Source organism: Aquila chrysaetos, chromosome 10 (genome assembly GCF_900496995.4).
Source record: "Aquila chrysaetos chrysaetos chromosome 10, bAquChr1.4, whole genome shotgun sequence".
Classification (NCBI taxonomy): domain Eukaryota; kingdom Metazoa; phylum Chordata; class Aves; order Accipitriformes; family Accipitridae; genus Aquila; species Aquila chrysaetos.
This window is the reverse complement of record NC_044013.1, coordinates 36,065,470-36,091,409: the sequence shown is the minus strand read 5'-3', so window position 1 is coordinate 36,091,409 and position 25,940 is coordinate 36,065,470. Positions and strand designations below refer to the sequence as shown.

Here is a 25,940-nt window from a genome sequence, read left to right as displayed (position 1 = left end):
AATCTGGGTGGCTTAGCATAACAAAATACTGCAGAAGTTTTGAGCAGCTTTGCTTCCCTGTTGGGGAGTTGGCCTGTCCTTGCTGGAAGTCTGGCCTCATTGAAGTCTCTGGCAAAACTGCTGTTATCTTGGCGGTCCCTTGTAAAAAAAATGGTTCTTAAAGCCATTATTTCACAATGGTCCTTTCTGCTATTGCTGCCAGCTCTTTGGGATCTCTGATTGTGCAGGCACTGTGTAGCAACTCAGATCTCAGTGTTGTCCTACTGCCCCTTGTCTTCTAGCTGAGCAGCTCAGGCTTGGGGTGGACAAGAAGCGGTGGTGGTGTTTCACCTGCTCTCCTCCTGCTCTCATGCCAGGTACGAATCTGGGGACCATGTGGCGGTGTACCCAGCCAACGACTCTTCTCTGGTGAATCAGATTGGTGAGATCCTGGGCACGGATCTGGACACAATCATGTCCCTAAACAATTTGGACGGTGAGTATGGATCACCCCTGAGCATCAGCAGTTCTCCTTCAGCTATGGCCTCTGTCTTTCCCACCAGAGCAGGAGCCAGATGACCTTCAGGTCCTGTAGGGCACCTCCAGGCAAACAGAGACGTCCCGTGGCCGCTTCGAATGCCGTGCCATTTTAGCAGTGGCACAGAGCCCGCTTGCTGAGAGCCAGCTGAAGTGGGTCAGTTGTGAAATGTACTTAGTGTGCCCATTCAACAGCAAATTATGTAACAGCACACTCCTAATTACAGAGCATCTGCCTGCCAGAGCATCTCTCTGCCACAGCAGCCCTGGAGCTTAACAGGGGCCTTCATGTCCAAGATGCTGTTATTCAGTCCTTGGAGGAGGCGCAGGCTTGGGGACTGAACTGCCAGGAGGGAGCACTTGTGCTGATACAAAGAGCTCTTCTTGGGCAGTGTTCCCAGCAGAGCTGGCCTCTGGCAGGAGGGACGTGGCAGCTGCTGCCCATCTTACTCCTGAAGCAGTGCAGCCTGACCTGAGGCATCAGATGCGCTGGCCCAGAAGCCTGAGAGAGTTCCTGGTTTCAAGAGCGCAAGTGGCTTTAATGCACTGCCAGAGCCTGCGGCCCCCTGCGCAGTGTCCCATGTTGTCCGGCCTCACGCTGTCATTCCTGTCCCTTACGGGCATCTTAATTTGCTGAACTGAATGTCTCCAGCCTTGACTGCTGGCGCTTGCCTTTCCCAAGGCGGCTCTGACCACAACTGTCCATGGCTGAAGGAGACTAAGGACACTTTTGAGGCCAGATCTGAAGGAGGTGTAAGTCTGTGAGGCCAGATTAGCTGTAGAGAACAGCCCTCCTGCTTGGTCTGGGAGTTTGCTGGGTGCCTCTGTGCATGGATATTATGGGGCAGAGCGCCCCGTTGGGGAGCATGAGGTTTTTTTTTTTTTGTTGTTGATGAGTTGTAAGGCAGCATCTGTGAAATACAAAACGGGCTACTGGGAGATGTAGCTGCATGGAGAGGGAGCTGCCCTGTGCTGGAGCTGCTTCAGTGTGGGATCGGGGCTTTGGCCAACAGGCTGATTCAGCCCTAGGGCTGCTCTCTCCTCCCTGAAGCCCATTCTCTTACTCTGTCTCCAGCTCTCATACCCTACAGCAGCTGCTGGCATGAAATCTCTAACATGACAGCATGTGGTTGCTGATTTTTAATTTTTCTTTTTTCTTTCCCTCTTCTCCAGAGGAATCCAATAAGAAACATCCCTTCCCCTGCCCCACATCCTACCGTACAGCCCTGACATACTACCTGGACATCACCAACCCACCCCGCACCAATGTCCTCTACGAGCTGGCCCAGTATGCCACGGATGCCGGCGAGCAGGAGCGCCTCCGCAAAATGGCATCATCTGCTGCCGAGGGGAAGGTGGGAGCTGTGGCCTTCCCAGCAAAGCTGCTGGGTTGAACTGGGTGCTGGGGGATCCCCAAAAGGGATCCAGGACCGTTGGGCACCATGTGCAGAGAGCTGAGGGAGTGTTTGCCAGGCAGGGAAGCTGTCACGCGTGTGCCCTCCTTGCCCACAGGCTCTTTACCTCAGCTGGGTGGTGGAGGCCCGGAGGAACATCCTGGCCATCCTGCAGGACATGCCCTCGCTGCACCCCCCCATCGACCACTTGTGTGAGCTCCTGCCCCGCCTGCAGGCCCGCTACTACTCCATCGCCTCCTCTTCCAAGGTGAGTGTGCTTCCAGCAGGGACTGAGGCTGCTGGGAGACCATTTCAGCTCCACAATGCCGTGGTCCCCGTCTCAGCTGGGGACCAGACATGGGGAACTTGTCCTGGCGACACTTTCTGTGAGGGGGGCAGCTTTAGTTACCTCTGTGCACGAGAAGAGGGGGTTATCCCAACTTCCATAGGGTCTGCAGAGGGTCCCACACTACAGCCAGCTGCGCCCTGATATCACCACCCTCCCTGCAGCCCTGCTTCTCTTCGCCCATAGGTCTTGCCATCAGGGCTCGGAAGCAGGGTGGCATTTTAGGGGTTGGTCAAAATTTACTCTTTACTTTGTGCCTGAAGCCCTGAGGTTGTTGGCAATACTGAGGAAAGCTCAGTGGTCCAGTGATGAGTTGGGCACCAGACAGAAGCCTCACAAGGGTCATGCCTGGAGGTTTGGTCTGCCAGGGGAGGAATAGCTGTCCCAGCGTTAATCTTAGGTTAAACTTCTCCCCATCCCTGAGCACAAGGGACTGAGCTGTGGGATTGCTGGGGCTCTCTCCCTGCATGACGCTGATATCCCTTCCTGCAGGTTCACCCCAATGCCATCCACATCTGTGCTGTGACAGTGGAGTATGAGACCAAGACGGGACGCCTGAACAAAGGGGTGGCCACCAACTGGCTCAAGAGCAAGGTGCCTGACGAGAACGGGAGCAACTCCCTGGTGCCCATGTACGTCAGGAAGTCGCAGTTTCGCCTGCCCTTCAAACCCAGCACGCCCGTCATCATGATCGGACCAGGGACTGGCATAGCCCCCTTCATTGGCTTCATTCAGGAGCGGGCCTGGCTGAAGCAGCAAGGTGAGTGCCCAGAAACTTCCCTGGGGACTGGAGGTGCTGCAGGACAGCGCTCTGCGGGGCCATTTGGTGCCTCCAAGGTGCAGCTTGTGCTGCTCACATCGGTTGATGGGTCTAGCGAAAAGCAGAGGTGGTGGAGCAGGATGAACAGCAGCTAAGTGTTTTTGCCCAGCACGAGGATGCTTTGTCCTCCTCTTGGCCACAGAGGATGTTTGAGGGGACAGATAGACCTGAGCCAGTTCTCTGACCTCTGCCACCACGTCTCCAAATAACCACAGTCAAGTCACTTAGACTTGTTTCTAAAGCATATGGGTACTTCTGGGAATCAGTCTTGAGCTTCCTCTTATGAACAGAAGCAGTCGCGCAGCTCTGCCTCCCCCGGGTTGGCAGGACAAAGGGAGGTGGGGAGGCCAGGTTGGGGGCTGCAGGGAGCCAGCTGATGCGTGCTGTGTGACTCTCTGCAGGCAAAGAGGTGGGCGAGACGGTGCTTTACTACGGCTGCCGCCGCGAGCGTGAGGATTACCTGTACCGTGAGGAGCTGGCCCGCTTCCATGAGGAGGGAGTCCTCACCCAGCTCAACGTCGCCTTCTCCAGGGACCAGGCTGAGAAGGTACCGCTCTAGTCCCCCAGCCGCTTGCTCGTGCTGCCCACCATTGCTCCCAGCCGCGGCAGCGGGGGAAGAAAAGGCCCTGAGGGCTGGAGACTCCCAGCCTGGAGCCTCACTGCTGGGGAAAGCCCATGGCAGTCACAGGAGCACCCAGCACTTCCACTGTCTTTGGAGCCACGAGCACGGGCTTGGCTTCTCCTCCCTCTCCAAAGCCTGTGGTGTGGGGGCTCTGCTCCTCTTGCCTCACTCCCACCTTGTTTCCTGCCAGGTTTATGTTCAGCACTTACTGAAGAAGAACAAGGAAAACATCTGGAAGCTGGTTAATGAGGGGAACGCTCATATCTACGTGTGCGGGTAGGTCTGGTGGCAGGGAAGGGACTTTGGGAAAACATTGCTGTTCTCAGGAAAACGAGCGTGACTCAGTTTACCCACTTGTGCCATTACAAGCCCTGAGAGGGTTACGCTGTCCTTGTTCCAGGGGAGGGCAAGCGGGCCAGGCAGACGGGCTGGGGTGAGCGAACTGTCCGTGTTTGGGTGTTGAGAGGTGACCAGGGCTCTGTGGCTCTGATGTGTTACTGCCTCACTCATGATCACCCTTGTTTCCAGCGATGCTCGCAACATGGCCCGGGACGTGCAGAACACCTTCTATGAGATCGTGGCAGAGTTTGGGAACATGAGCCAGCCCCAGGCTGTGGACTATGTAAAGAAACTGATGACGAAGGGCCGGTACTCTTTGGACGTCTGGAGTTAAGAGCGGGGCTGGCGGGGCTGGGGAGAGAACGGGTCCCCGGGCGTGGGCCCGTGGGAGGTGGAAAGTGCCTGCTCGCCCACTGCTGCTGTGGGTGACAGTGTCGTCCCCAGCCCACGGCTACCCCAATGTCACTCCCAACCCCTCCTGGCCCACAACAGCCCCCCAGGGCAGGCTGTGTACCCTGGGGGGTGGAAGGAGTTGAGAGGGGCGGAGGGGTAGCTCAGGCTGTTGTCCAGGAGCTGCGGTGCCCCCGGCACCCCAGGGAGCACCTCATGGCACCAGCGTTTGCCTTGAGGTCAGGGATAAGGGACACAGCTGATGTGGGGCAGGAGGGGGGGACGGTGCCGGGGGAGCTCTTGGGTCCTTCCCTGAACACAAGGTGTTGCCTTATCCCCTGGGGCTGGAGACCACCCTGGCCTGCTGGCACGGGCAGCCTGGGGACAGCAGAGGGGTGGAGGAGCCGGCAGCCCCCTGCGCTCTGGGTTTGGCGTGAGGGCATGGCGTGGGGCAGCCATCTGTCCTCGCCTCCCTCCCACCCTGTGACATCCCGGCAGGATGTGGGGCTGGCAGCTGGCTCTGGGCACAGAGCTGCCCCACACCACCAGGACCTCGCAGGCACCCCGCTCCTTTCCCCCGCTGCCCGCCTTCGCTCCAGCATGCAGCGGGGAGAGGGTGGCTCCTCTCCCCTCTGGAAGAGACCCAGTCTTGGGGGGCTCTCAGTCCGCAGGGACCCTGCTTGCTCCTTGCAGCCGGCAGCTTCCCTGTGCCCAGCCCCTCCCTCATGGTGCATACGGTCATTTTTTAAATAGTTTTTATTTTAACATCTTTGTGATTTAATCATGGAAAAAAACCCAAAACTTTCAGGCTGTCCAATGACTGTAAATTATTTAAATACATTTGCCCTTGGAATAAAAATACTGTTTCTGTAGTTTGCTTCCTGCCTTCTCTCTACTTAGCCAGGGGGAAGAGGGAGGCAGGAGGAGCAATGGGCTGCTAACCAGGAGGAAACCTGGGCAACAGGCGGCAACTCCTGGTTTAGGCTGCGCTGGAGCCGGGGCAGCCCCTGCCCTGGGGTGCTGAGCCCTGGCAGAGCAGTGAGGATGGCAGCTGGGGGGGTGGTGGATGGCTCTGGACTGAGGCACAGCTGTGCTAGACGTGCCGTTTGGTTCCCAACACTTCAGGCGTTCCCGGTGGTAGTACAGGGCTTCTCTTCCCCTAGTCTGCAGGGACACTGAAGTCTTGCTGGGCTCCGCTTGGCTCGTTGGCTGGCCAAAGCTCTGGCCGCAGCCCGTGGCATGGGGCTGTGTGGGTCAGGGGGTGCCACGGGAGGGAGCTCGCAGCACTGCCCTCCTGTCCCCACTGCACCCCAGGCTGGTGTGGGGTGCACTTAGAGATGGCTTTTATTCTCTCCCCCTGACACATAGTGTCAGGCCCACTCAGAGGATGCAAGCTGTTCTGAGACCACCCTGGTGACCAGAGGCAGCACCTTCCCTTTATTTTTATGCGCGCATCCTCCAGAGATGCGAGACCAGGGTGCTGTTTGCACCGCTCCAGCGTGAAGCCTGGTTCAGACTCGCGGTGCTCCCACAGCTCCTCTGCCCTGTGGCTTGAAGGTAAAGGAGGAACTGGGGTACGATACACCCTGGAAGGCAGCGCTTTTGCACGGCCTCCAGCTGCACTTGAAAGCAAAGAGGGCTGCCGGGGCAGCCAGGGAAGTGATTGCTTGCAGCCGATGAGATATGAGGGCCTTTTTAACCTCTGCCTTCAACATGCAGGAGCTGCCCTGGCTGCAGGGCTGGGGAGAGAAGGGGGAGAGCTTTGGCCACCCCAGGAGCTGTGTGAGGCAGCCATCAGCCCTGGACCCTGCCTTCTCCCAAGGGAGTTGATGCAAGCTGGACACCCCAGGGTTGCCCCCTGCCTGCAGTGGGGTGGGGAGTGCTAGCAGAGCTGGGCTCGACCCCAGAGAACCATCCCAGTAAATGTCTTCAGGGCAGAGGGGAGGGGAGCAGCTGCCCCAGGCACCCTGCTCTCCTGGAGGAGGAAGGCAGACGGGACAGGAGTTGCAGGAGGCTCCTGACTCCAGGTGAGTGACTCGGGCACGGATCCAGCACCGCAGTGAACACGCGGTCTATTCGCGAGCAGGCCCCAAGCTCTGTCCCACACCCAGGCTTCCAAGGAACGGGGCGAGACACCAGAGTCCGGACGGCATCGAGAAGGTGGGGATGGGAGATGGAGCCGGTGGGAAGAAAGAGTCCTGACCCCCCACGCTGCCCCCGCTTCAATTCCGCTTCGTGTCTTTGTTCTTGTTCTGAAACTTCTGGTGGACGACGCGGAGGGTGGTGAAGAAGTTCCCCAGGAAGAGGATGAAGAAGGGGAGGCCGCACATGAGGACCTGTGGGAGCCGCAGAGGCACAAGTCAGCAGGAGGGAACCTGCCTGGGGCGTCCCCCTCCCCAGGGCAACTACCTGGGAGCCCCCTTACCTGCCACTCCTTGCATTCCGGGTGCTGGATCATGCGGAAGAGGGTGACAGCGTTGTAGAGCTGCCAGAACTGCAAGAGAGAGGAGATTTAGGGGAGTTTCTGCTTTCAGAGGCTTGACCCCATGCTGATGTTTATCCAGCTGCTCCCTCTGGGCACAAACCCCACGCAGACCTCGCCTGAGGCCAGCCTGCCCCAGCACGCAGTGAAACCCCGTCCAGGCTTGGGGCCAGAGGACCCCAGTTGGGACATCTCCCCCTTTCTTGCCACCTTCTGGAGCCCAACAGCCAGGAGGAAGCCTCAGATCAGCCTACTGCTTTTGGCCATTGGCCTAAATGATCTGACCAAGAAAGAACTCGACCTTCAACAGTAGCAGCTGCAGAAGGGTTTTTGAAGGGTTCTCGGAGCCAGCACTTTGGCTGTATTTTGCCCATCGCTTAAGCACTTTGCAGAAGTACCAGCAGACCCGTAGGTCCTCCCCAGCTCACTAGCCGAGTCATGGAGGTGGTGGGTGCTTTGGAGGAAAAGGCTCAGCATTTGTTGAAAGCATTTCCCTGCCCCTGGCATCCGTATCGCATGGCCGCAGCAGCCTGTGGGGACCTGTGTGATATCCAGGCTGCCCAGCGCAGCCGAGAATACAGCACGGTCTGCTCCCACCTGAGGCTCTGGGCTCTTGCATGTCCCTGCAAGGATCGGTGCACACTCACCTGCCCAAAGAAGAGGAAGGGAAGCAGGAATGTGAGGCCTCTCCACATCCAGGACTGGAAGCCCTCTGCAAAGGATGAAGGTTTGCATGAAGACCTGAGAACGCACTAGCTGGGGGACCGGACAGAGCCCAGCTCCTGCGGTGGCGGGCAGGGAGGTTTGGTGGCCACCCCGTGCCTGGCTGAGAAGGTCCTGCCAGGCTAACGCAGCCTCACTGTGGGCGCTTGTACTCACAGGGAGGACGGTGGCAGGGATTCCTAGCGCTAATCTAACGTGGGCCTCTGGAGGAAGCTGCTCGGGTAAGAGCTGCCCTCGCTCGCAGCTGCCGTCCCTCAGCCTGAGCACTCGGTGTCGCAGGGGCCGGGGAGGTGGCAGCCCACAAGTACATGGGTGTCGGAGGGAGGCTTTCTGTCTGGGAAGCAGATTCCTGGGGGAAGCTCGGATGCCAGGAGCCACATCCACTGCTACCTCGCATCCTGAGGGAGCCAGCCGTGGGCTGGTGACCCCAGGAGAGCAGGAGGAGGAGGGCGTCCAGCCTGTGGGACAGAGCATCTCCCCAGTGCTGCTGCCTCACAGCAGATGCTGTTCGTGGGGTTCTGGCTTATTTGTAGCTTTTACCGTTACCGCCACTGATAAACTGCAGCCAAACTAACCTCAAACCAAAAATAACGGTCACCGTTGCCTTTAACAGAAACCACAGCTCCCAGTTAGCTGAGCACCTGTCTGGTGCTGGGAGGAAAGCTGCTAGCAGCCACGGGCCCTGCGGCAATGGCAGGTCCAGTTGGACTGGGACAACCAGTCAGGGAAGATCCCAGCTTACCCACAGTCAGATCCATGTTGTGCCTCTCGCCCAGCGCTCGCAGCCGATACAAGCACCCGCTCTGATAGTAGTACTGGAGGAACTGCACAAAGCCTGCGAGGAGAGCGCGCATGTGATCAGCAGATGCCCAGGCATCATCCCCTGGCCCCAGCATCAGCTCTGAGATGACTCTTCAAACACCATCTCAGTGCCAGGGCGGTGGAGGGCAGGACAGAGGCCAAGGGAAAACCCAGGTGAGCCGAGAGCTCTGAGCAGCTACAGCCAGGCCTCCGCATGTTGCAGAGCTGGGCAGGCATGCTCGGCCTCTGAAGCCAGCCGTGGTCCCAGCACACGCGGCAGCACTTACTCTGGTACATGGAGAAGGAGAGGAACTGGTTCCTGAACATCTGGTACATGAGCCCGTCCGGCCTGCGGAGAGACGGTGCTGGCTGGGGGATGTGGGGCTGAAAGGGGACGCAGCCAGCCCTGCCTACCCCACAGCCAGGGTAAGGGCACCGTCGCCTCGCCCCGGCTCCCACCACATCAGGGATTTGAGATAGCCCTTCCACAGGAATTGCAGTGCAGGGGATCGTGTTTCCCAGCCCAGGGACCCTGCTTGCGCTGCCTGCCACCCAAAGGTGCTGACGGCTGCTTTTGTTTAGGGTGCTTGGGCCTGGAGAGGAACCTGTGGCGTTGCCTGTTAGACCACAACATCCACAGAGCAGGACTACAGCCATGGCTTAGGGCAGCGAAGGCCCCTTTGTCTGAGCTGGCCGCAGCCCAAGTAGGCTGGGGTCTCTACAGCCAAAAGACGGGGGGACGCAGACTTACCATGTCAGCATGACACCTGAGAGGAAAGTGGAGACGTAGTGATGGAAAACCCACCAGCCTTTGATTCTGGAAGGCAGACACAGAGAAGGGGCGTCAGCTCTTAAGCACGAATCAAGACCCAAACACGCACCAGGAGAGGAGAGCCAACCCAGCGCCAGCCGCCCTCCAGCTCCCAGGGCAAGGCGAGGAGCGGGGCTGGTTGCGAAACGGCCGTGTGTGGAGCAGGACCCAGAGCCTCCGGTCTAGGCAGCACCCAGGGGCCGGGGCTCTTCCCGCACCGCCTCCGCACGGGGAGTTCCTCGCGCCCGGTACACAGGGTTTGCTACACACCCTGAGTAGGAGGGAGCTGCTCCCTCGGGAAGCACAGAGCTACACGGCGGGTCCCAACTCCCCGGCCTTGCAAAGAAGGACCAACTCGTTGCATGCCCCGCTCCCCGAGCCCGAGGGACTCACTTGGATCCGTTGTTGATCAAGATGCTCTCCCGGATGGTGAGGGTGCAGTAGTACCACACCAGGAGGAAGTTAAAGACGGCATCTGTCACCCTGGTGGGGAACAAAGCGGGGTGTAAAGCCAGCAGCAGAGCCACTGCCCGTGTGCTGGGGGCACGGGCACCGAGACAGCCGTCGCTGCAGGACGCCCAGCCACCCTACGGGCAGGGAGACCCGTTTCTCCACCATCTACCATGGCCACAGCGAGACCGTAGCAGCCACAAAAGCCACCCCACCTCTAGGGCAGCCGCCAGATCCTTTGTCAGGATCTCTTGTTCAGCTCTGGACCTTTCGGGATGGGAGAGGACATGGGCCCTGGGAGGAAATCTCTGCCTGGCCCCTTACAGAGAGCATCCAAGCCAGACTCACCTGGAGTTGAGAAGGAACCGACAGGAGAAGGAGACAATGAGTAAGATGATGGTGAGGTAGAGCTTGAACTTCTCATACTCATCTTTATATGCAAACCTGCAGGAAAGCACAGGGACAGGCTTGGAGCAAGGTGGCTGCTGAAAGTCTGTGTCCTCCCGTCCCATCTGGCTGGACAAAACTGTTGTTCTGTTGGGAACCTCTGGGACATGCTCAGGAAAAATCTCATCCCCTGGGTATTTCTGAGAGGAGAGCACACCAGGCCGCTTTCACACAGGTGAGACAGCTTCAAGACACCACCAACCTGGCGGGTGGTGCAGAGGACTCTGGGGAAGCTGAACAGATTGGCCTCTGCTCAGGTCTTCAAGGGGAGGCCTGGGGAACTGAGAGGGGGACACAGGCTCCTGGCTGGGCACCTCTGGCATTAGAGTCCCAGCATAAAGGGGGCTCTCGTAGGCCAAAATCAGCTATTGGTGTTTCCCAGGGGAAGAGGAGGGGGCTCGCCAGTGGCTGCACAAGTCTGTCTCTCCTGGAAGTCTCTAACACAGGGGAAACCTGGCCATGGCTTCGGTGAAGGATCCTATTTAGCTCGTCAGAGCTAACGGTCCATCCCAGCCCTGTAGCAGGAGGTGAGGACTCAGCTGATTCTGGGAAAGGAAGCAGGGGACAGCCCGGGAAGGGAGTCTGCACCAGGCAGGTCAGGCCGGCCATGTGTCTGCACATGCAGCAGCTCAGCCTGGGAGGAGTTGTTGTTTCCCGGTGACAAGGGGATCCCAAGCCAGGCAAAGCACAGGGCAGCAGCGACGAGAGGACCGTACTTGGCCTGCTTGCTGAGCAGCGTGACATTCACGTTCCCGAGCACCAGACTCAGGTACAACCTGGGGAGAGAGCAGAGGCGTTAGGACGGGGAGCTGGCAGCGCTGCTGCGGAGGCGAGGCAGAGCCGTCCCCTCTCGTGCCACCGCTGACGCTGCGGGGCCGGGAACGAGCCCCCAGCTGTTTTCCACTCGGAGCTGCCAGGCAGCGTGACTGGCACAAACGCTCTGGCATCTCCTCCCAAGGGCAGGGGGACGGGTGGCCGAGCACACCCCCCACCTCCCGTGAGCACTGGGGTGTTTGCCGGGGCTCCCCGCTGTGCACGGCTGCCGTTCGAGGGCGGGTGAAGGGCCACGAGCAGGCAGAGGAGCGAGGGGGACGAGGGCAGCGCTGCAGAGGCTCAGCCTGGCTCCTGCCCAGGCGTCCTCCGGGGAGCTCGAGCAGAGCAGCGCAGCTGCGATGCTGCTGGGAGCAGGGTGACAGCAGGTTTGCGCGTTGCAGCGTTGCAGCCGCAGGGACGTGGAGGGAGGACTTGGTGTTTCACCCGGAGACGAGGCGCCTCTTACCCGTTCTTCTTTGGCAGATAGGCCTCCATCTCGAAGAAAACGTTCTGCCTCTCTTTTATTAGGTTCTGGGTCTCTTGGATGGACTCCTCCTGTTCAGGACTCACGTGGGCTTTGCATCTGGGGAGGAAACACGATGCTGGCATCAGGACAGCCTCTGTAACACAATCAGCACGTGCTGGTACTCGATACGTGACTGTCTCAGACAAGGACACCCCAAGGACGGGGAAGATGGACTGGAGGGAAGTCCACAATTCCATCTGCAGGGCGAGCTCCTCTGTCAGGCTGGGATGTGGCTCAAGAAAAGGAAGCAGGACCGAGGGCAAGGTGAGGCCAGACACAGACGGGTCTTCTCGCCCTCGAGGAAGGATGGAGAGAGCTTTGTGCAGGAGGGGGGCAGTTCAAGTTACCTGCAAAGCCCTTGCAAGCTCTGAACTGCAAACAAGGCACAAACCAGAGCAGAGGAAAGGGAAGCTGAGGAAGATCTGCCTGGGCGAGTCCAGACCTCCACAGTGCTTTGCTATCAGTGAGGCTGCAGTAACGTTTGTATTGGAGACAGAGCCGTGAGACGAGTTCAATAGCCCCGTCCTTGCTGCTCTGCCCTTCTGCCCTGCACCTTTGCAGGACACCAACTCACTTTTTGAGGGACAACGACAGCTCCTTCAGCCGCTTCTTCTGCCGTGCGATGGAGCTCGAGATCCCGTCCTGGAGCTTGGTTAGCTCCTCGAGTTTCTGCTTGTACAGCTTGTGATTATCCTGAGGAGAGACCGGCATACGTTACAGCTGCCTGCCCAGCCACCCCTGTCCTTGGGTCCCCTGTGGGGCGTCTGTTGATGCATTTGTGAAAAACTGTCTTTAACTTCACCTGCGCAGCAGCTGGGTAAGACAAGAGGTGGGCAGAAACGGCAGGCAGAAAGCCAGGTGTGTTTGGGGACAGCCTGCAGCCATCCCTGCTTCGGTGGAGGCAGAAGCAGCCACTGGGGACACCCATCCCCAATCCCAAGGAAGTTATCTGCAGGTGCAGGCACATCCGCAGGGCACAGCCTGGTCCTGCCCTCGCACATGGCTTGCGTCCGCCCCCCCTCCAGCTGCGGGCTTTGAAAGTCCAGCCAGCAACGCGGTCCGGCTCCGGGGATGCTCCCGTGGTTGGGAAACCATTGACTGCGGCACAGGGGATAGGAAAGACTCGGAAAAAAAGGCTGCTGGGGCCAGAGCTAAACTGAGGGCCACAGCCACCCGGGAGCAGTGGCTTTGACTGCAGGGACAGGATGAGCAGCACTCTCTGCTTGGAGGTTCGTGCAGCACCTGCTGCTGCCCCAACTCGTGGCTCTGGGGCTCCATCCCGAGCACCCCAGGGAAGCTGGAAGGAGCCCATCAATGAGCTGGACAAAGGGGACAGACTTGCAGCAGGGCTGCAGCCAACCGCCCGGCTCCTTGTGCGGCGGTAACCCAACCGCACCTGGGTAAGGCTAGATGCCACTCTTCTGCTATATTTAGAAAGGAAAGAAGAGGAGAGAGCGTGCTGGATCAATGCTCCTTGTCCAGGTCAGCTGGAAAACAGCCTCACCTCGACCACGGGCAGCCTGAATGCCACCTCCACCAGGTGGACTTAAATGCTGCTCACAACAACCCTTGGACTAGACCTTGACGCACATGCATTTTAGCCTCCATAGCTCTTATCGAGCACTTTATCAGCAGATCTCAAAGCTGTTTCCAAAGGAGAAAGGTGAAACTGAGACGCAGAGGAGGGAAACAACTCATTCTCCCTCTGGTGACAAGCAGCAGAAGGGTGGGAACAGATCCCAGATAGCCCTGGCTCCCCCAGCAGTGATTTATGTCCCTGATCTCTCACGGGACAAGCCCTGCTTGACCATCAAGCTTTCCTGCTCCCATCTGGAGTCAACTCCTTCTATTGCTCTGGAGTTAACTGAGAGCGAGCGGCTTTTGTGACAACTCCTTTAGACGTGCCAGCGTCCGAGCACCACGCTCGGTGACAGCCTGGATCAGGAGCCCCTCCAGGAGAACGTTCCCAAAGGAAAGGGCCGGCACTGTGCAGCTGCACACAGGGTTCAAAGCAGGCAACCTGGGACATCCACACAACCCCTATGGAGCAAGAGGAGGTTTCTCAAAGCCTCCCTTGCCCCAGATTTGGGCACAGCTGCAACGTGACCGCAACAACATCCGCTTCGCCCCGCTCCCGGGGGGAAGGAGGGGGAAAGGGAACTGGTGCAGATGCAGCTGGTTGAGCTGAACCGCAGCAGAAGATGGTTAGCCAACCTTTTCCTTGGGTGACCCCTGCCTGAGCTGAAGCCTGCCCACTCCTTCCCCTGGCAGCGAGCGCCCTGGGGATTACACAAAGCAGGTGGAAACATCTCCGATACCAGTCACCTTCCCAGCACAGAGCCCCTGGCCAGCCCTGGTGGGTGACAGGGCACCGGAGGGAGGGTGCCCGGGGTCGAGGGAGGCAGGCTCTCGGGACAAGGCGCCTGGCTGTAGTGTGACCGGATTCCTGGCTGTCTCCGCTCTGCTGGCCGGCTCCGCTGTGAGGCCGGCTTTGGGCTTGCTGGAGCTGGGCTGAGAGGAGCGATAAGTAGTGTGAAACAGCATCTGCGTACCCATTCCCAGCCGTGCCATGCCAGGCAGCGCCGTTCCCCACTCCGAGCCTTTAAAAGCCCAGAGACCTCGTGTCTCCACGCCACGTCCATCGCAGGCTGGATAATTAGATTGCCCCAGCCCTGGAAAGCCCCGGTTCTTGCCAAACTCCCGCGTCCAGGCTCCTTGGCGGTGCCCCGGCACAGCCTGGCACCCCCTGCCCTGCTCGGAAACCCTTTTCCCAGAAGCACAAGGGCTCGTTTATCAGTCGTGACCGAGGGCTGGGACAGGGCAACAGGGAAAAGCGACCGGAATCCGAGCAGGGAGACCCCGCTTGCCCCCGGCACCCGTTAGGGATGCTGCCGGGGCACCCCCCGGTGACAGTAACCCCGGGGTGCCCCGGCTCGGCCGTCCCCGCCGCGGTGCTTGGGGGACGAGGCGACCCCTGATGCAACGGCGGAGCCGTCCCTCCGCCCTCGGCGCCGACCGGTGGTGGTTGCCCAACCGGTGGCTGAGGTCACCGGGCCCGGGTCTCCCGGGGGAAGCTCCCCTCGGTCTCTGGGGGCCGGTAGCCGGCGGGGTGCGGCTGCCCGCGGGCACGGCGGCGGTACCTGGATGCGCTGGTAGCCGTCCTGCAGCTCCTCCCACTCCCGCAGGCACTCTGCGGCCGAGGTGCCGCAGGCCATGGCGGCGATGGCGGCGGGCGAGCGGCCCCGGCCCGCGGCGCTGGGCTGCGCTGGGCGGCCGCCGCCTCCCGGCCCGCTTCCGGGCACGCCCCGCCGGGGGGCGGGGAAAGGGGCGGGGCCGCGGGGCGGGGGGCGGGGCCAGCGGTAGTCTGGTTTTTCCTTGTAAGTAGCGGCCTGGATTAAGGAGGGAGGAAAAAAAAAATCAGAGACCTTTCCCGGGCGCTCAGGGCTCTTCGAAGCTCAGGGGGCCGGTCCGCTGTCAGCTCGGGCGGTTCTGGGTGTAAATTCACCTACGGAACGGTACAGGCCGGCTGGCTCCATCCCTGAGCGCACGTATTTGAATTACAAACGGAGCGGGGGATGATCTAAATTGAAAAAAACCCGTAAATCCTTAGCACAGAGCGCAAGGAAAGCCCAGGAGCGTTTTCTGTAATGTTTTATTTTGTGACGCCAACGTGAAGAATTCACGGTGCGGTAAGAGAGAGGACAGTACTGAGTTTAGGTTCCACGTAACAGGATTGATGCTTCAAAATTACCAGCCGTGGCAAGAGCTTTGGTTGCTGTATTAGAAGGTGGCAAATGGGAGGCGTGTTCTTGACCCAAAATAATGCGGCGCTAAAGACTAAAGCCTTTCCATGACGTTAAGATCTTTTTCCAAACAGTTCAAGGAACTTTCTACCGACATGGTGGTACGGACAGGGAAGCGCCTTTCCCCGCTGGGTATTCTCTTTGCTACCTGTCAGTAGTTTGGTTCAGAGATGTCTGTGATAGTGGCCCCATAGATTTGGGTCTCCCAGTCTGAGAGCTGTTTCACAAAGCCCCGGTGTGGTCTCATATTCGTTTTGCATTTCAGAACGTGGTCCCAAGCTCTCTGTGAACAGAAGTAAAGAAAAGAAGTGTTAGGAATTTGAACTGAATGTGAATCTCGGGTAGGTACACGAAGCAGCTACACCTGTGGACGACACAGCTTTGTATTTACTCCCTGTGTTGGACAGCAAGAACCTGCAGATAAGACTTTGGCTACCAAAGTAGGGACAGTCTGGATCCAGATGTGAACTTCCGAGAAGCCTGTCACCTTCATGCTCTGGTCTCCTGGATACGAGGACAGCTCAGGCTGCTCTCGCCACTTGGCAGGTATCTTGCGTTATTTTACACCGATGGAGCAATGCAGCCCTGGATTTTTACCCTAAAATGCTGTTTCTTCCATGGATGATAAGCAAAGCAGTGAAGTATCAGCTATTCACAGGGGAGCAACAAAGGTTATCATGTTTCTGGATTGGTGTGACCTGATATGGCAAAGCAGGTATGACACTCCAGTTATCCCACTCCATTAATCACAGTCATCTTCATTATTTGTTAGTCCCAAGTAATCAGCTAGGAACTCTGCTACGCACAGGGTAGATCCGCCAGCATTACTTGGCTTTACTGCAGCTGCATCCTTGGGTTTACCCAGTAGTGCTCATCTTCCCGCTTTTAAAAGAGACTGCCCCCAGCACCTGGAGGATTGCTTAAGCGTAATGAGACCAAAGGTTAGAAGATAGTGCTCCATTGGTTTGTTTTTCTAATCTCAATGATTCTGCAGGCTCTGAGGCTGATCTTCCAATATTTACTCCTCTGGGCCCACAGTGTGGATGTCTCTAGTTCCCCTGAACTCAATAGATCTACTCACATATTGATTACTGACAGAATAAGGGGCCGCACATCCCAAGTCTGCCTTTCTTTTGCAATATCTGCATCTTTGGAAGCTTTCGAAGATCTTTGCCTAGACTGCCTGAAGGATCACTCGGGAGTCTGTTGCACTGCTTTCGTCAGCAAGAAACAAACTTGTCTGCCAGGGTAATCCCCCAGGAAAGCTTCATCCAGTCAACTGTGGGCAAGCACTGCCCAGGCGAGCCGCAGCATGCGGCTGCTGTGTCAACCTTTCCTTCTTCTTTTTTTTGGCACTTAGTAAAATCCTGAAACAAGCCTGTTGATACCAAATGAGAGAAATTGCAAGGTTCAGCTTTTGACTTTTGCACTGCCGTTGCAAGCAGCTCCAGTAATTTAGCGTGCAAGCAAATGGTTATCAGCGTGCAGGAACAATCACACCCAGCATTAGTAGCAGAGACTAAATAGTGTCTGCAGCCCTGTTGGCAGGCTCAACCTGAAATTACCCATTGGCACACAGCGATGGTAAGAGATTTCCTCTTATGTTGCAAATGTTTGCACAAAATCAATTAAATTATTAGATACAGGCCCAGCTTCAGTGAAGCTTGGATCAATCCTTTCAAGCTCCCAAAGGAGGAAATGCTTTCCAAAATAGGACAACATTTTTAAGGAGACACCTTTCAGTTCCCATGGGAACTAGCCTGCTCTGTGCTAAGCAGGCACCACCATGGGATGGTGCCTACGGCAGCACGATGCCCATGCGTTGTATGCAAAGGGAAAAAGGGCCTGGCACCAGGGGAGGCTCTTGCACAGCTGGGTCATTCTCAGCCATCATTCATTATTTTTCTCACGTTATTCAGAGCTATGGAACAGCATGTACTGGCCACCTAACCTGTACATGCCTCCTGGGCTAGTGTTATCCCATTCCAGATTTCTCTACAGTAGTACCTGTGGGAATGGGATTGCTTCTGGAGAGATAAAATAGGATTTTGGAAGAAGTCAGTGCTGATGCTGAAGTAAGTGGTAAATCAGAGCCCTGCAAGCACTGGGTTCTAATTGCTCTGTAACCCCATGGTATTAAGAGATGGGATTAACTCCAGTAGCTTCCAGGTACTTTCTTTCTCGGATCCAGGAGAGCAGAAATGCTAAGATCTGTAACCACAGCTTTATTTTTATAGCCCTGTAGTTAAGGAGGAAAATACAAGGATATGACAGGTGCCAGGGTAAGGACTCACAGATCCAAAATCACACCTAAGCCACCTCCTTAACAGTATAAAGAGGCTGCAATCTGATATAACAGAATCTGTTACATTATCAGGTGGATAATCTGCATCAAAGCACAGATAATGGCTTTCTCATTACTACAGTAATGAGGCTTCAGAAACAGAAATAAACTGCACACCAAGCCAGTATCTGTGGGAAATATGACAGTGATGTACCTTCAGGGAAAACTGGCAGGAATGCATAAGATAGGCCATGGTTGCTGTACTGCTCCGGCTTATCCCCAGGCTGGAGAACACCAGTACCGCTCCGTGATCCAGCTGAGCATCTGAGTAAAGAAATGCCAATCACAAATTAGTGATCTGGGAAATCAAACTTCCAGTTGTACAGTTGAGATCTAATTCAGTGACAGCCGACAGGCTAGCAGCCTGAGCGACAGGACCCCTCATGAACCCTGACAGCAGCAGATGGGCACTGCCAGCTCCTGTTTCTGTAGCATTTGCCTTTCTTAAAAATCCAGAGTTAAAACGTGGCTTTGAAGACCAGAACAAATGACAATGGCCAGTCAATGCTTCATTACAGATCAGCATCGCCTTTACATCAGATAGCTGAAGAAAAGTGGCCTACCATGACCAATCAGCTGTGGTCAGCATCACATCAGCTACTCAAACTCTTCCCAGAAATGTTCGAAGATATTGAAATTTGTGATCAATGCAAGCCTAACTGTTCTCCGCTGAAGCTGGAGGAATCAGCAATCAAACTGGAGGGACTTAGACTTCCAGTCCCTTACCCCTCTATGGTGATCACCAGCAGGAATCATGTACATGCCAGCTAGGGCACTGGTTTTATGATGTTTTTATGATGGATACTTTGCAGTGAAAATTGCTAAGATCAGCAAACTCATTTTCTACAAAAGCCAAGCCCAGGGATGCTGTCAGTCACTCCTAACCACATCAACTCTGCTACCTATGCCTAAAAGGTTGCCTATTTTATTAATAGCCTTTTGAATTCTTTCCCTCACTCTCCAGAGCAGGCAGCATGACATGTTTTTGGAATATCAGCAACTGAACTCTAGAATTCATAGGGCAAAGCCTCTTCTTTTACTGCTGTCAAGAGGTTGTGGGGTTTTGTGTTTTTTATTTCAAGCTCTAAAACAGAGTTTTCTGACTTATTTCTACCATGAGATACTACTTCTGTTCTAAGACCTGAGCAGCAATGGCCTCACTCCAGCATACACCTGGCATGAGGACACTCACACTCCTCTCAGAGTATGGGGAGAGCTTTAGTCTACTGCTCACTCATAACCGTTCCAGTTTAAGTAATCTACTCTAGATTGTCAAGTAAACAGACTATCAAGTAAACAGTATACACTTCCACAGGAGCTACGGCTACTAAACTCTTAATAGTCTTTTTGGAAACTTCCACAAACTGATGTGGGAAAGAAACTTTCTTCTGAAATACTACTGGGAAAAAACCTGGGGAGAAATGAAAGGCAAGTAAGTGTATTTTGATACTTGGGTTTTAATGCATGCAGATCATGACATTCAGTTCAGGACTACAAAACTATATCCTCAAATATTGTTTCCTTGTTTCTTTGTTTGCATCCAGTTGTCATTTCTTATTTTGTACTTGGATTATAAGGTCTATGGGGATAGGGTAGTCTTTTGCTTCTGAGTCTGTACAACACTCAACTCAGCAGGGCCTTGGTCTGTGGCAGGTGTTATTTCATAAGTGTGATAAAAGATAACGACACAGTTGCACACCATCACAGGATGGAGCTGTGGGAGCTGTCTGCTGTGCTGCTGCAGACACTGAGCTGGAGAGTATGTTTTTTTATTGCCCTCTCTGATGTAATCAGCTGAATGCGGGCTTATGCCGTCCAACCTGAAAATCTTCCTAGGCCCTATGGTGGGTCTGCACTGGAAATCACAAAGATTAGCAGCGTCTTGTGGTAAGTTCTCTAATGTGTGTCACACTGTTGTTCAAATAAAGCTCTGGCAGATGAAGATTTGGGCTGGTAAGGGTCAAAGGGTTGTATTTAAGAATGAAGGAATAGGATGCAATCCTATGAAGCCCTGGTAGACATCCTGCAGCAAAGCCTTTTCAGATCAGGTGGAAAGCTCACTGTTATCAGAGTGAGGTGTTCTTTCAAGTGAGTAGGAACACCAGAGTCAGATATCCTGTAAAATCTCCCTGTCCATCAGGCTGGTTAGTAAGGCAGCTCTGGTATCCATTAGGGTGTGGGCTTGCTCGGGAGTATACTGATCGTGAAAGATTATGACCCTCCTGTCTGAGCTTCCTGTTCGAGTGAATTGCAGTCACTCCCATCTAGTATCCTAGAGTGAGCAAGGTCTCAGGAATTCCACATCAGGAACAACTCACCTATGAAATGACAAATGGTGGCAAAGGAAGAAAAAAGATCTGCTTCAAGCGAATCTGGAACAGATATATGGAGGTATTTGCCGCCTTCTGCAAACCTGGGAAAAGAGCACAGAGCATGACATGGACCAGAGAAGCAGCTTTGAAAAAATGTGTTTGTTGGAGGCAAGCTGATAATTTTGTTTGCTGTTACATGTGTGAGTTTTTCATCATCGTCATCATTAACATTATGATAAGGGATTTGTTATGGTAAGACACCGAGATGCTTGTAATACAGAACCAGTTTTAATTACTGATTTTCTGTTCCACATGGTATCAGCATTGATGTCTTAACTTAACCTACAGCTTCCTTTATCTGTGAGCTAAATGAAAACGGATTAACTGAAAGCAAGAGTGCCTTCACAGTGTGCATATTGGCAGTTTTGTGGACATAGCCCCCCAATTGCCTTCATGTGGTTTTCTGTGACAGCATCCTCCTCCTTCCACAAGCTCAGAAAACTCAACTCAGAGAACTAACGGAGCAAAAAATTGGTGAGGAATTTCTGAAATGTTAAAGCACATCATGCAGAGGGTATGGGAAGATTACCCATGGCACAGAGACCTTTGATGTTTTCCTCTGGAGCCAAAGGCATGAGAAATGTCTGCTGGTACACATGTCCTGGGGTAGGTAACTGGATTTGTTACTAAACTTTGTTTTGGTCACCACACTGAGAAATGCCACTGGATTTTTCACTGCGTGAAATGGCATTTCCAGGATGGCCTACAGACTCTGCTGAATGATCGGGGACAGATGTAGGTAAGGAAGGAAGACCAACAATGTGAAAACACCAATGTGAAACATTGGTGATTTAGCTTTTCCACTGATGTGTTTGTAAGATTTTGCTCTGAAAGCTATTCAGAGATACACGTTCTTCCCAAAGGATGGTGGTATGCAATAGACTCAAAATGCCAAGGGCCTTCCAGTCCTCCTCTTACCCAATCCACCCATGTCATGGTCAAAGGCTGCAGGACTGCATTGCTGCTGTGCTAACTCTGGAGTAGAGATTGGAAAAATGAGCATGAAACAGCACTTGAATCTGCAGTGAACAACAGAGGTTTCCTTGGAAGTTCACAGGCACTGACTCCTCTGTGAATGGGCTCTGGTGCTGTGCCACCTCACTTTTTTCACAGGCACAGACGTTGGTGAGGGTAAACCTTGAACTATTTAACTTACAGTGTTGCAGGCTGTTCAGAGATGTTGACTTGTGCTTTGATCTTCAGATCTTTCTGAATTTGTTGGTCACAGGCCTGCTTGAAATTGCCCATATATAACTTTGCAGGCAGTATTTCTACAGGGTATGGCTGGAAGTTGTCTAGTTCCTGCCGGAGAGAAACCATAGGCTCAGTTTAGAGAGTGTATTTGCTCCTACTAGCTTGGTAAGTTCTTAAACAGAAGTCATGTGAAGAACTGAACACACACTTAGTCAACAGCCCATGACACATTCTAGTGTAATGAAGAGTGTAATGAAATTCAATCACCTGGACTTTCTGTATATTGAAGTCTTTGCTAGATTTACTGAGAATAATTGACAGCATTGCTGTCATTGTGGCATTACTTGAAACAAATCCTAACTAAACAGGAGGCAGCATATATTCTTTACATTGTCTGGAGGGATTGGAGCATAACAGATTCATCTAATGTTCTCCCCGGTTACTGTTTGCAAGGCTAAATGAAATCATCTGCCACCTGCAGAGCTGCAGGTGCCACGCAGTGCCACAATGCAAGTCCGCAGCTGCTTCCAGTGTCTGCAGTGTGAAGGCTGAGAATAAAAATACACAAATAGCCGATAGTGCCTCTACATCCCTAACTGATACTTGGCTAATGCTACAGCATAACAATTTAAAGCAACAGAGAACAACAGCTTAAACTGAGAGCCAAGGAGGTACTCTGTGTCCAACTGAATCTGATGGGGAAGTTGAGCAGTTTGCTACCCTTCACAAAGAAGCATAAAGTGAACTGATTTTCTCTCCTGTGCTGTGGCATCCCACAGGTTAGCACTGTGTCATGGGCTATTTCACGTGAACCAGAAGTGAATAGGAACAATGGAAACAAAAGACATGTTGCGATGAGATGCTCTCTGCTGTCCAGCGCCCTCTAAATCTGCCCTGCCTCAGGTCCTGTCCTAGATGTGAAAAAAGGGTAATTGTTTCTCATAAGCTAAATAGATCAATGTTTGTAGATGAAACCAAACAATTAGGATACCAGTGTTCCCGTGGATGGCTGTTTTCTTTCTGGGCCTGTTGAAACAATGCACCAGCACTTGCTTTGTGATCCTTCCTGATGAAAAGCTTTACAGACATGGAACACAGTGCTTGATAGGAATTGCACTTCTGTCTGAAAACATTTACTGTGTACCATCCCAGATAACCACGTGTGAGAGAGGAACCTGCTTCCTTTCATCATTTGCTACTGTTTGTTTAGTTATCTGTACTCTCCAGTGGGCCAGTTTCAGGGTTATCAGAGAAACCTTCCCAGGTTGTTTTCATGAGCTTTCTTTCACGCAAGAGGAAAAAAAGGCAAAGTGTGGCTGTAAAAGAACTAGTGGTGAGACTCAGGGCAAGCACAGTAACTCAAATTACATTTAATTCCTTTGTTTGAAATTATTCTGATAGCAGGTTTACCACACCATTTAATTTGAATTCATTAGCCATCATCAGCTGAATATGAATGCTAATGTCTTCTACTTGCAAATTAGTCTCATCTCACCTGAGGCATCCACAATATCTTCTGAGTCCTCAGAAAATGATAGCACGCTGAAAAACGCCTGTATCCTCCCTTCAGGACAAGGACAGGATGGCGGGTGAACTGCTCTAAGCTTCTGGCATACTGGACGGCAGTTCCTTCCTCAGCATCTAATGAGATCAAAAAGCTGTTTGCCAGGGCAGGTTTAGAGTGCCTCCATCAGCACTGGGGGTTACATCTGTCCCACTGACACCGACAGAAAATTCCTTTTCATTTCACCTAATGGTCTGTAGAGAGCCTTGTTAAAAGCTAGAGTTACTCAAAATTTTACTGTTGCTGCAGGTCAGTAACAGAGCATGCTGGTTTTCACCTCTTGTCCTGATCTTTTATTCCTCTCCTGGTTTCTTTTGTAGGTCTAGATCAAGATTTTTTTCCCTTCCCAGTATTCTGTGGGAAATGCTTGTAATAATTTCCCTAACAGGGAAGTATTATTAATTTAAATCTAATAATCTCAGTTTTATGAGCCCCTTTTCTTTAGTCTGCTTTAGGCAAAGGGAAAAAGAAGGAGGTATCGTGAATAAATTCTTCACCAGTGTTTTGAACACTTCCCTTAGTGAAGTATATTATGTGAGATGGCTGCCCCCCCTCCTTCTCCCAAGGGATCCATCCTGCCTGCCTCTAGCTATGTCTGCTTTATAAATAGATCAGCACAATAGAAACCCACTTCTGATTCTTCACACCTTCCCTTGCTACTGTCTCATCACCGAGTGTTTATGAGCATGCTTGCTTTATTCATTCCCCTTACGCTCCCGGATATTTTTCTTAAACAAATGATGTAAATCTTTGCTGAAACTACAGTAGCCTTTATAAAGCTAATAGGAGCCAAAGAAACATACAGAAGTGGTTCTGCACACAGCAGAACTCCTTGCCAAAGGATGCGTGAAAGCTAAACATTTCTATGGTTCAGGGAAGACTGAACAATTACATGGAAAAGTTTCCAGCTCTTCACACTTCTCGGTGAACTCCATCAAATCACCACCCCCATTAAAGCTAAGTCTTTTAGAATATGATAATGTGAAAGCCTTTTATAACCCTCAAAGAAGGAAGTACTTACTCTGTGAACATACGGAACTTGAGTCAGTGTTTTCAGTGTGTAAAGAAGCACTGCTCCCTGAAAGACAATCATTGGACAAGCCCAATCTCAGTGAAATGTGGAAAAAAAAATTCCTCATATGCGACAAGGAACTTCAGAGGGATCAGTCCACAGATAGGAAACCAGGTCTGCCAGGACGCTTTGAAATAAAACCTGGATTTCTGAAGCCTAAGAACATATGCAACACAGTGAAAAACCACATGCATAGCACAGATGTTCATTTTTCAAATAAAACTGGGTAAATTTGCATCTCCTCCAATAAGCTCATAAAATTAAATGAGAAATGGGAAGAATACCTATCTGACAGTGAGGTCTTGACTGACATGGGTCACACGTACCTTTTTCTTTCTCCTCTTCCTCATAGTCACAGCAATCCAAAGAGCTGGTCTCGCAGTCATACACCACACAGTATCTGACACACCCCAGCTCCTCTGAATCCGGTACCAGGTACTCCCCTGTAGGACTCTACCAAAATCACAGAGGAATTCTATCAGGAGCACAGCTCCACTCTTTTCTTGTGGCATCAATGCTACATCTTGAGACATCTTGCAAGTTACTACTCTACAGCTATGGGATGGGTTTGGGGCTATGTCTGTACTTGACGCTGAAAGACCTAGTTAGAATTCAGAAATGACGCAAACTATGCCGGATTGCTTCATCAGCTGCAGCGGTAAAGATGCCAGCACAGTCCTTTGTGAGACAAGGCCAAATATGTTAATTCTTGTGCAATATTTTTGCTGATATACAGCTCCTATGTGCCAACCCTTTGGGCTACTGAAGCCACCTTTGCTTTGTGACAGAATACATCCCCCCAGTGGCAGAAATGGAACATGGCTGAAACAGGCACGGGAGAGACTGGGACAATTCCCGTGGGTTTAAAGCCGATTTTGGCTTACTGCTAATTGCTAAATCCAAGGATGGTTTACACAAATGGTAAGCTCCTCACCTGTTCAATCCTGCGTGCTGTAATAATATGGCTTTCATCGTATTCACGCTGAGTACGAGCATCTGAAAAAAACAACCAAGACAGAGCAATTGGCTTGTTTGATGCTTTAAAGGTAGAATCCTGTTTGTAATTCAGTCAGTGGGAATTCAGGCACCGACGTCAACCAAGGAAAGAGATTCGGTTTTTTAGACACTGAGACTTTCTGATGTGGCTATAATGAATGCCAATACTGATGTGAGTCTACGTGTAACACCAAGTGATGCCAGCAGCTTTAGTCCTGACCCAAGTGCGGTACTGCAGCATTCATGGCACCAGTCCTATGCTCTGTTCTGCTCTGCCCTGTGGCGTAGCCAGGCCCCTACTCACTGGGCCTGCTCTGACCTCCCGGCGTCCAGCACCTCCGCCTCTGTGCTGCCCCAGAGATGGGGAGAGGGGCACCGGAGGGACCCAACCCCACTCCCAAACTGGCTGATTCCCTCGCCGAAACATTTAATAATGTTGCAATATCAGGCACCCTTTTGGGGGGTATTGGCAGCATGCCGGATGCAAATGCGTATCAGCAATTTTTGTGCAACGGTCAAGAAATCTTGTCCACCTCTACAACCTCCGGGAGCAGCCGGGAAGAGTGTGTATCCCTGGGACGCATCAGAGCAGGAAGAGCTGGACGTGACAAAAGCAGTACTGGCTCACGCCACCTGAAATGGGATGGGAGAAACGCCCCAACTGCAAGGCCCCGGGAATTATGAGAAGTAATGTGTGCTCTTCCCCGTAGGCCGGAGCCCACAAACCCCATTTCTCCTCAGGAAACCTGCCCAGGCCGGAGCGCGGTGCCCGTGGGCCGCAGGCAGGGTCAGGCAGCATCGTCAGCAGCAGCAGCAGGCCTCCTACCCGCGGGCTCACCCAGCAGGCACAGGTAGTTGGGCTCCGCCAGCCGGGACAACCGCCGCTGCTGGTTGAGGATGTTGTAGAGGCGGCCGGGCTCGCAGAGCGCCATCCCCGCCATCCCCCGCCGACAGGGCGATCGTCGCCGACAGGCCTTCCAGCCCGGCTCGCCGCGTTGCCGTGGCAACGGCGGAGCGCGGTCCGCTGGCGCCGCCTGGTTGCTAGGGAGGGCACGCCGGGCCGTCGCTAGGGGTGACGTCAGACGCAGAGCTCGCGAGGCTTTCTCTCCCCCCCC

At 53.7% G+C, this 25,940-nt stretch overlaps 3 protein-coding genes across 9 annotated transcripts in view; 1 reads left to right on the top strand and 2 right to left on the bottom strand.

Moving 5' to 3' along the window:
* LOC115347058 (NADPH--cytochrome P450 reductase) overlaps window positions 1-5,227 on the top strand; it is a 31,381-nt gene extending 26,154 nt beyond the window's left edge. For all 5 annotated transcript variants that reach the window (XM_030027965.2, XM_030027967.2, XM_030027968.2 and 2 more), the window contains 7 exons: window positions 357-475; window positions 1,690-1,871; window positions 2,029-2,178; window positions 2,749-3,016; window positions 3,478-3,623; window positions 3,889-3,974; window positions 4,227-5,227. In XM_030027965.2, the coding sequence (XP_029883825.1) occupies window positions 357-475; window positions 1,690-1,871; window positions 2,029-2,178; window positions 2,749-3,016; window positions 3,478-3,623; window positions 3,889-3,974; window positions 4,227-4,371 (1,096 nt within the window). In that variant the 3' untranslated portion in view covers window positions 4,372-5,227. The remainder of the gene's footprint in view (window positions 1-356; window positions 476-1,689; window positions 1,872-2,028; window positions 2,179-2,748; window positions 3,017-3,477; window positions 3,624-3,888; window positions 3,975-4,226) is intronic.
* A 7-nt stretch (window positions 5,228-5,234) lies between these two features.
* On the bottom strand, window positions 5,235-14,785 carry TMEM120A (transmembrane protein 120A). 2 transcript variants are annotated; one of them, XM_030027970.1, is made up of 12 exons: window positions 14,621-14,785; window positions 12,055-12,173; window positions 11,421-11,537; window positions 10,858-10,917; window positions 10,043-10,138; window positions 9,638-9,727; window positions 9,185-9,250; window positions 8,721-8,782; window positions 8,375-8,467; window positions 7,557-7,621; window positions 6,853-6,921; window positions 5,235-6,763 (listed from the first exon to the last, which is right to left on the bottom strand). In XM_030027970.1, exons 1-12 carry the CDS (start codon window positions 14,693-14,695, stop codon window positions 6,650-6,652), a joined length of 1,026 nt encoding a protein of 341 aa, XP_029883830.1. In that variant the 5' UTR covers window positions 14,696-14,785; the 3' UTR covers window positions 5,235-6,649. The 2 variants fall into 2 exon arrangements, with proteins under 2 accessions (XP_029883830.1, XP_029883832.1); XM_030027972.1 differs by lacking the exon at window positions 10,858-10,917.
* A 333-nt stretch (window positions 14,786-15,118) lies between these two features.
* STYXL1 (serine/threonine/tyrosine interacting like 1) lies at window positions 15,119-25,857 on the bottom strand. Of its 2 annotated transcripts, none has more exons than XM_030029238.2 (9): window positions 25,652-25,857; window positions 24,764-24,825; window positions 24,156-24,282; window positions 23,779-23,835; window positions 22,689-22,834; window positions 21,156-21,301; window positions 19,946-20,040; window positions 17,782-17,891; window positions 15,119-15,566 (listed from the first exon to the last, which is right to left on the bottom strand). In XM_030029238.2, exons 1-9 carry the CDS (start codon window positions 25,764-25,766, stop codon window positions 15,435-15,437), a joined length of 990 nt encoding a protein of 329 aa, XP_029885098.1. In that variant the 5' UTR covers window positions 25,767-25,857; the 3' UTR covers window positions 15,119-15,434. The 2 variants fall into 2 exon arrangements, with proteins under 2 accessions (XP_029885098.1, XP_029885099.1); XM_030029239.2 differs by having other exon boundaries at window positions 25,664-25,857.
* Between the last annotated feature and the right edge of the window lie 83 nt (window positions 25,858-25,940).

Excerpts from the sequence above, each read along its gene's own strand:
- TMEM120A (XM_030027970.1), bottom strand. The coding sequence starts at position 14,695 with ATGGCCTGCGGCACCTCGGCCGCAGAGTGCCTGCGGGAGTGGGAGGAG. Across the intron at positions 10,139-10,857 it reads CTGCTCAGCAAGCAGGCCAA|GTTTGCATATAAAGATGAGT; the intron begins GTACGGTCCTCT and ends GCTTTCCTGCAG. Across the intron at positions 7,622-8,374 it reads CAACATGGATCTGACTGTGG|AGGGCTTCCAGTCCTGGATG; the intron begins GTAAGCTGGGAT and ends CATCCTTTGCAG.
- STYXL1 (XM_030029238.2), bottom strand. The coding sequence starts at position 25,766 with ATGGCGGGGATGGCGCTCTGCGAGCCCGGCCGCCTCTACAACATCCTC. Across the intron at positions 23,836-24,155 it reads GGAAGAGGAGAAAGAAAAAG|GGAGCAGTGCTTCTTTACAC; the intron begins GTACGTGTGACC and ends ATTGTCTTTCAG. Across the intron at positions 22,835-23,778 it reads AAGTTCCGTATGTTCACAGA|ATGCTGAGGAAGGAACTGCC; the intron begins GTAAGTACTTCC and ends TGATCTCATTAG.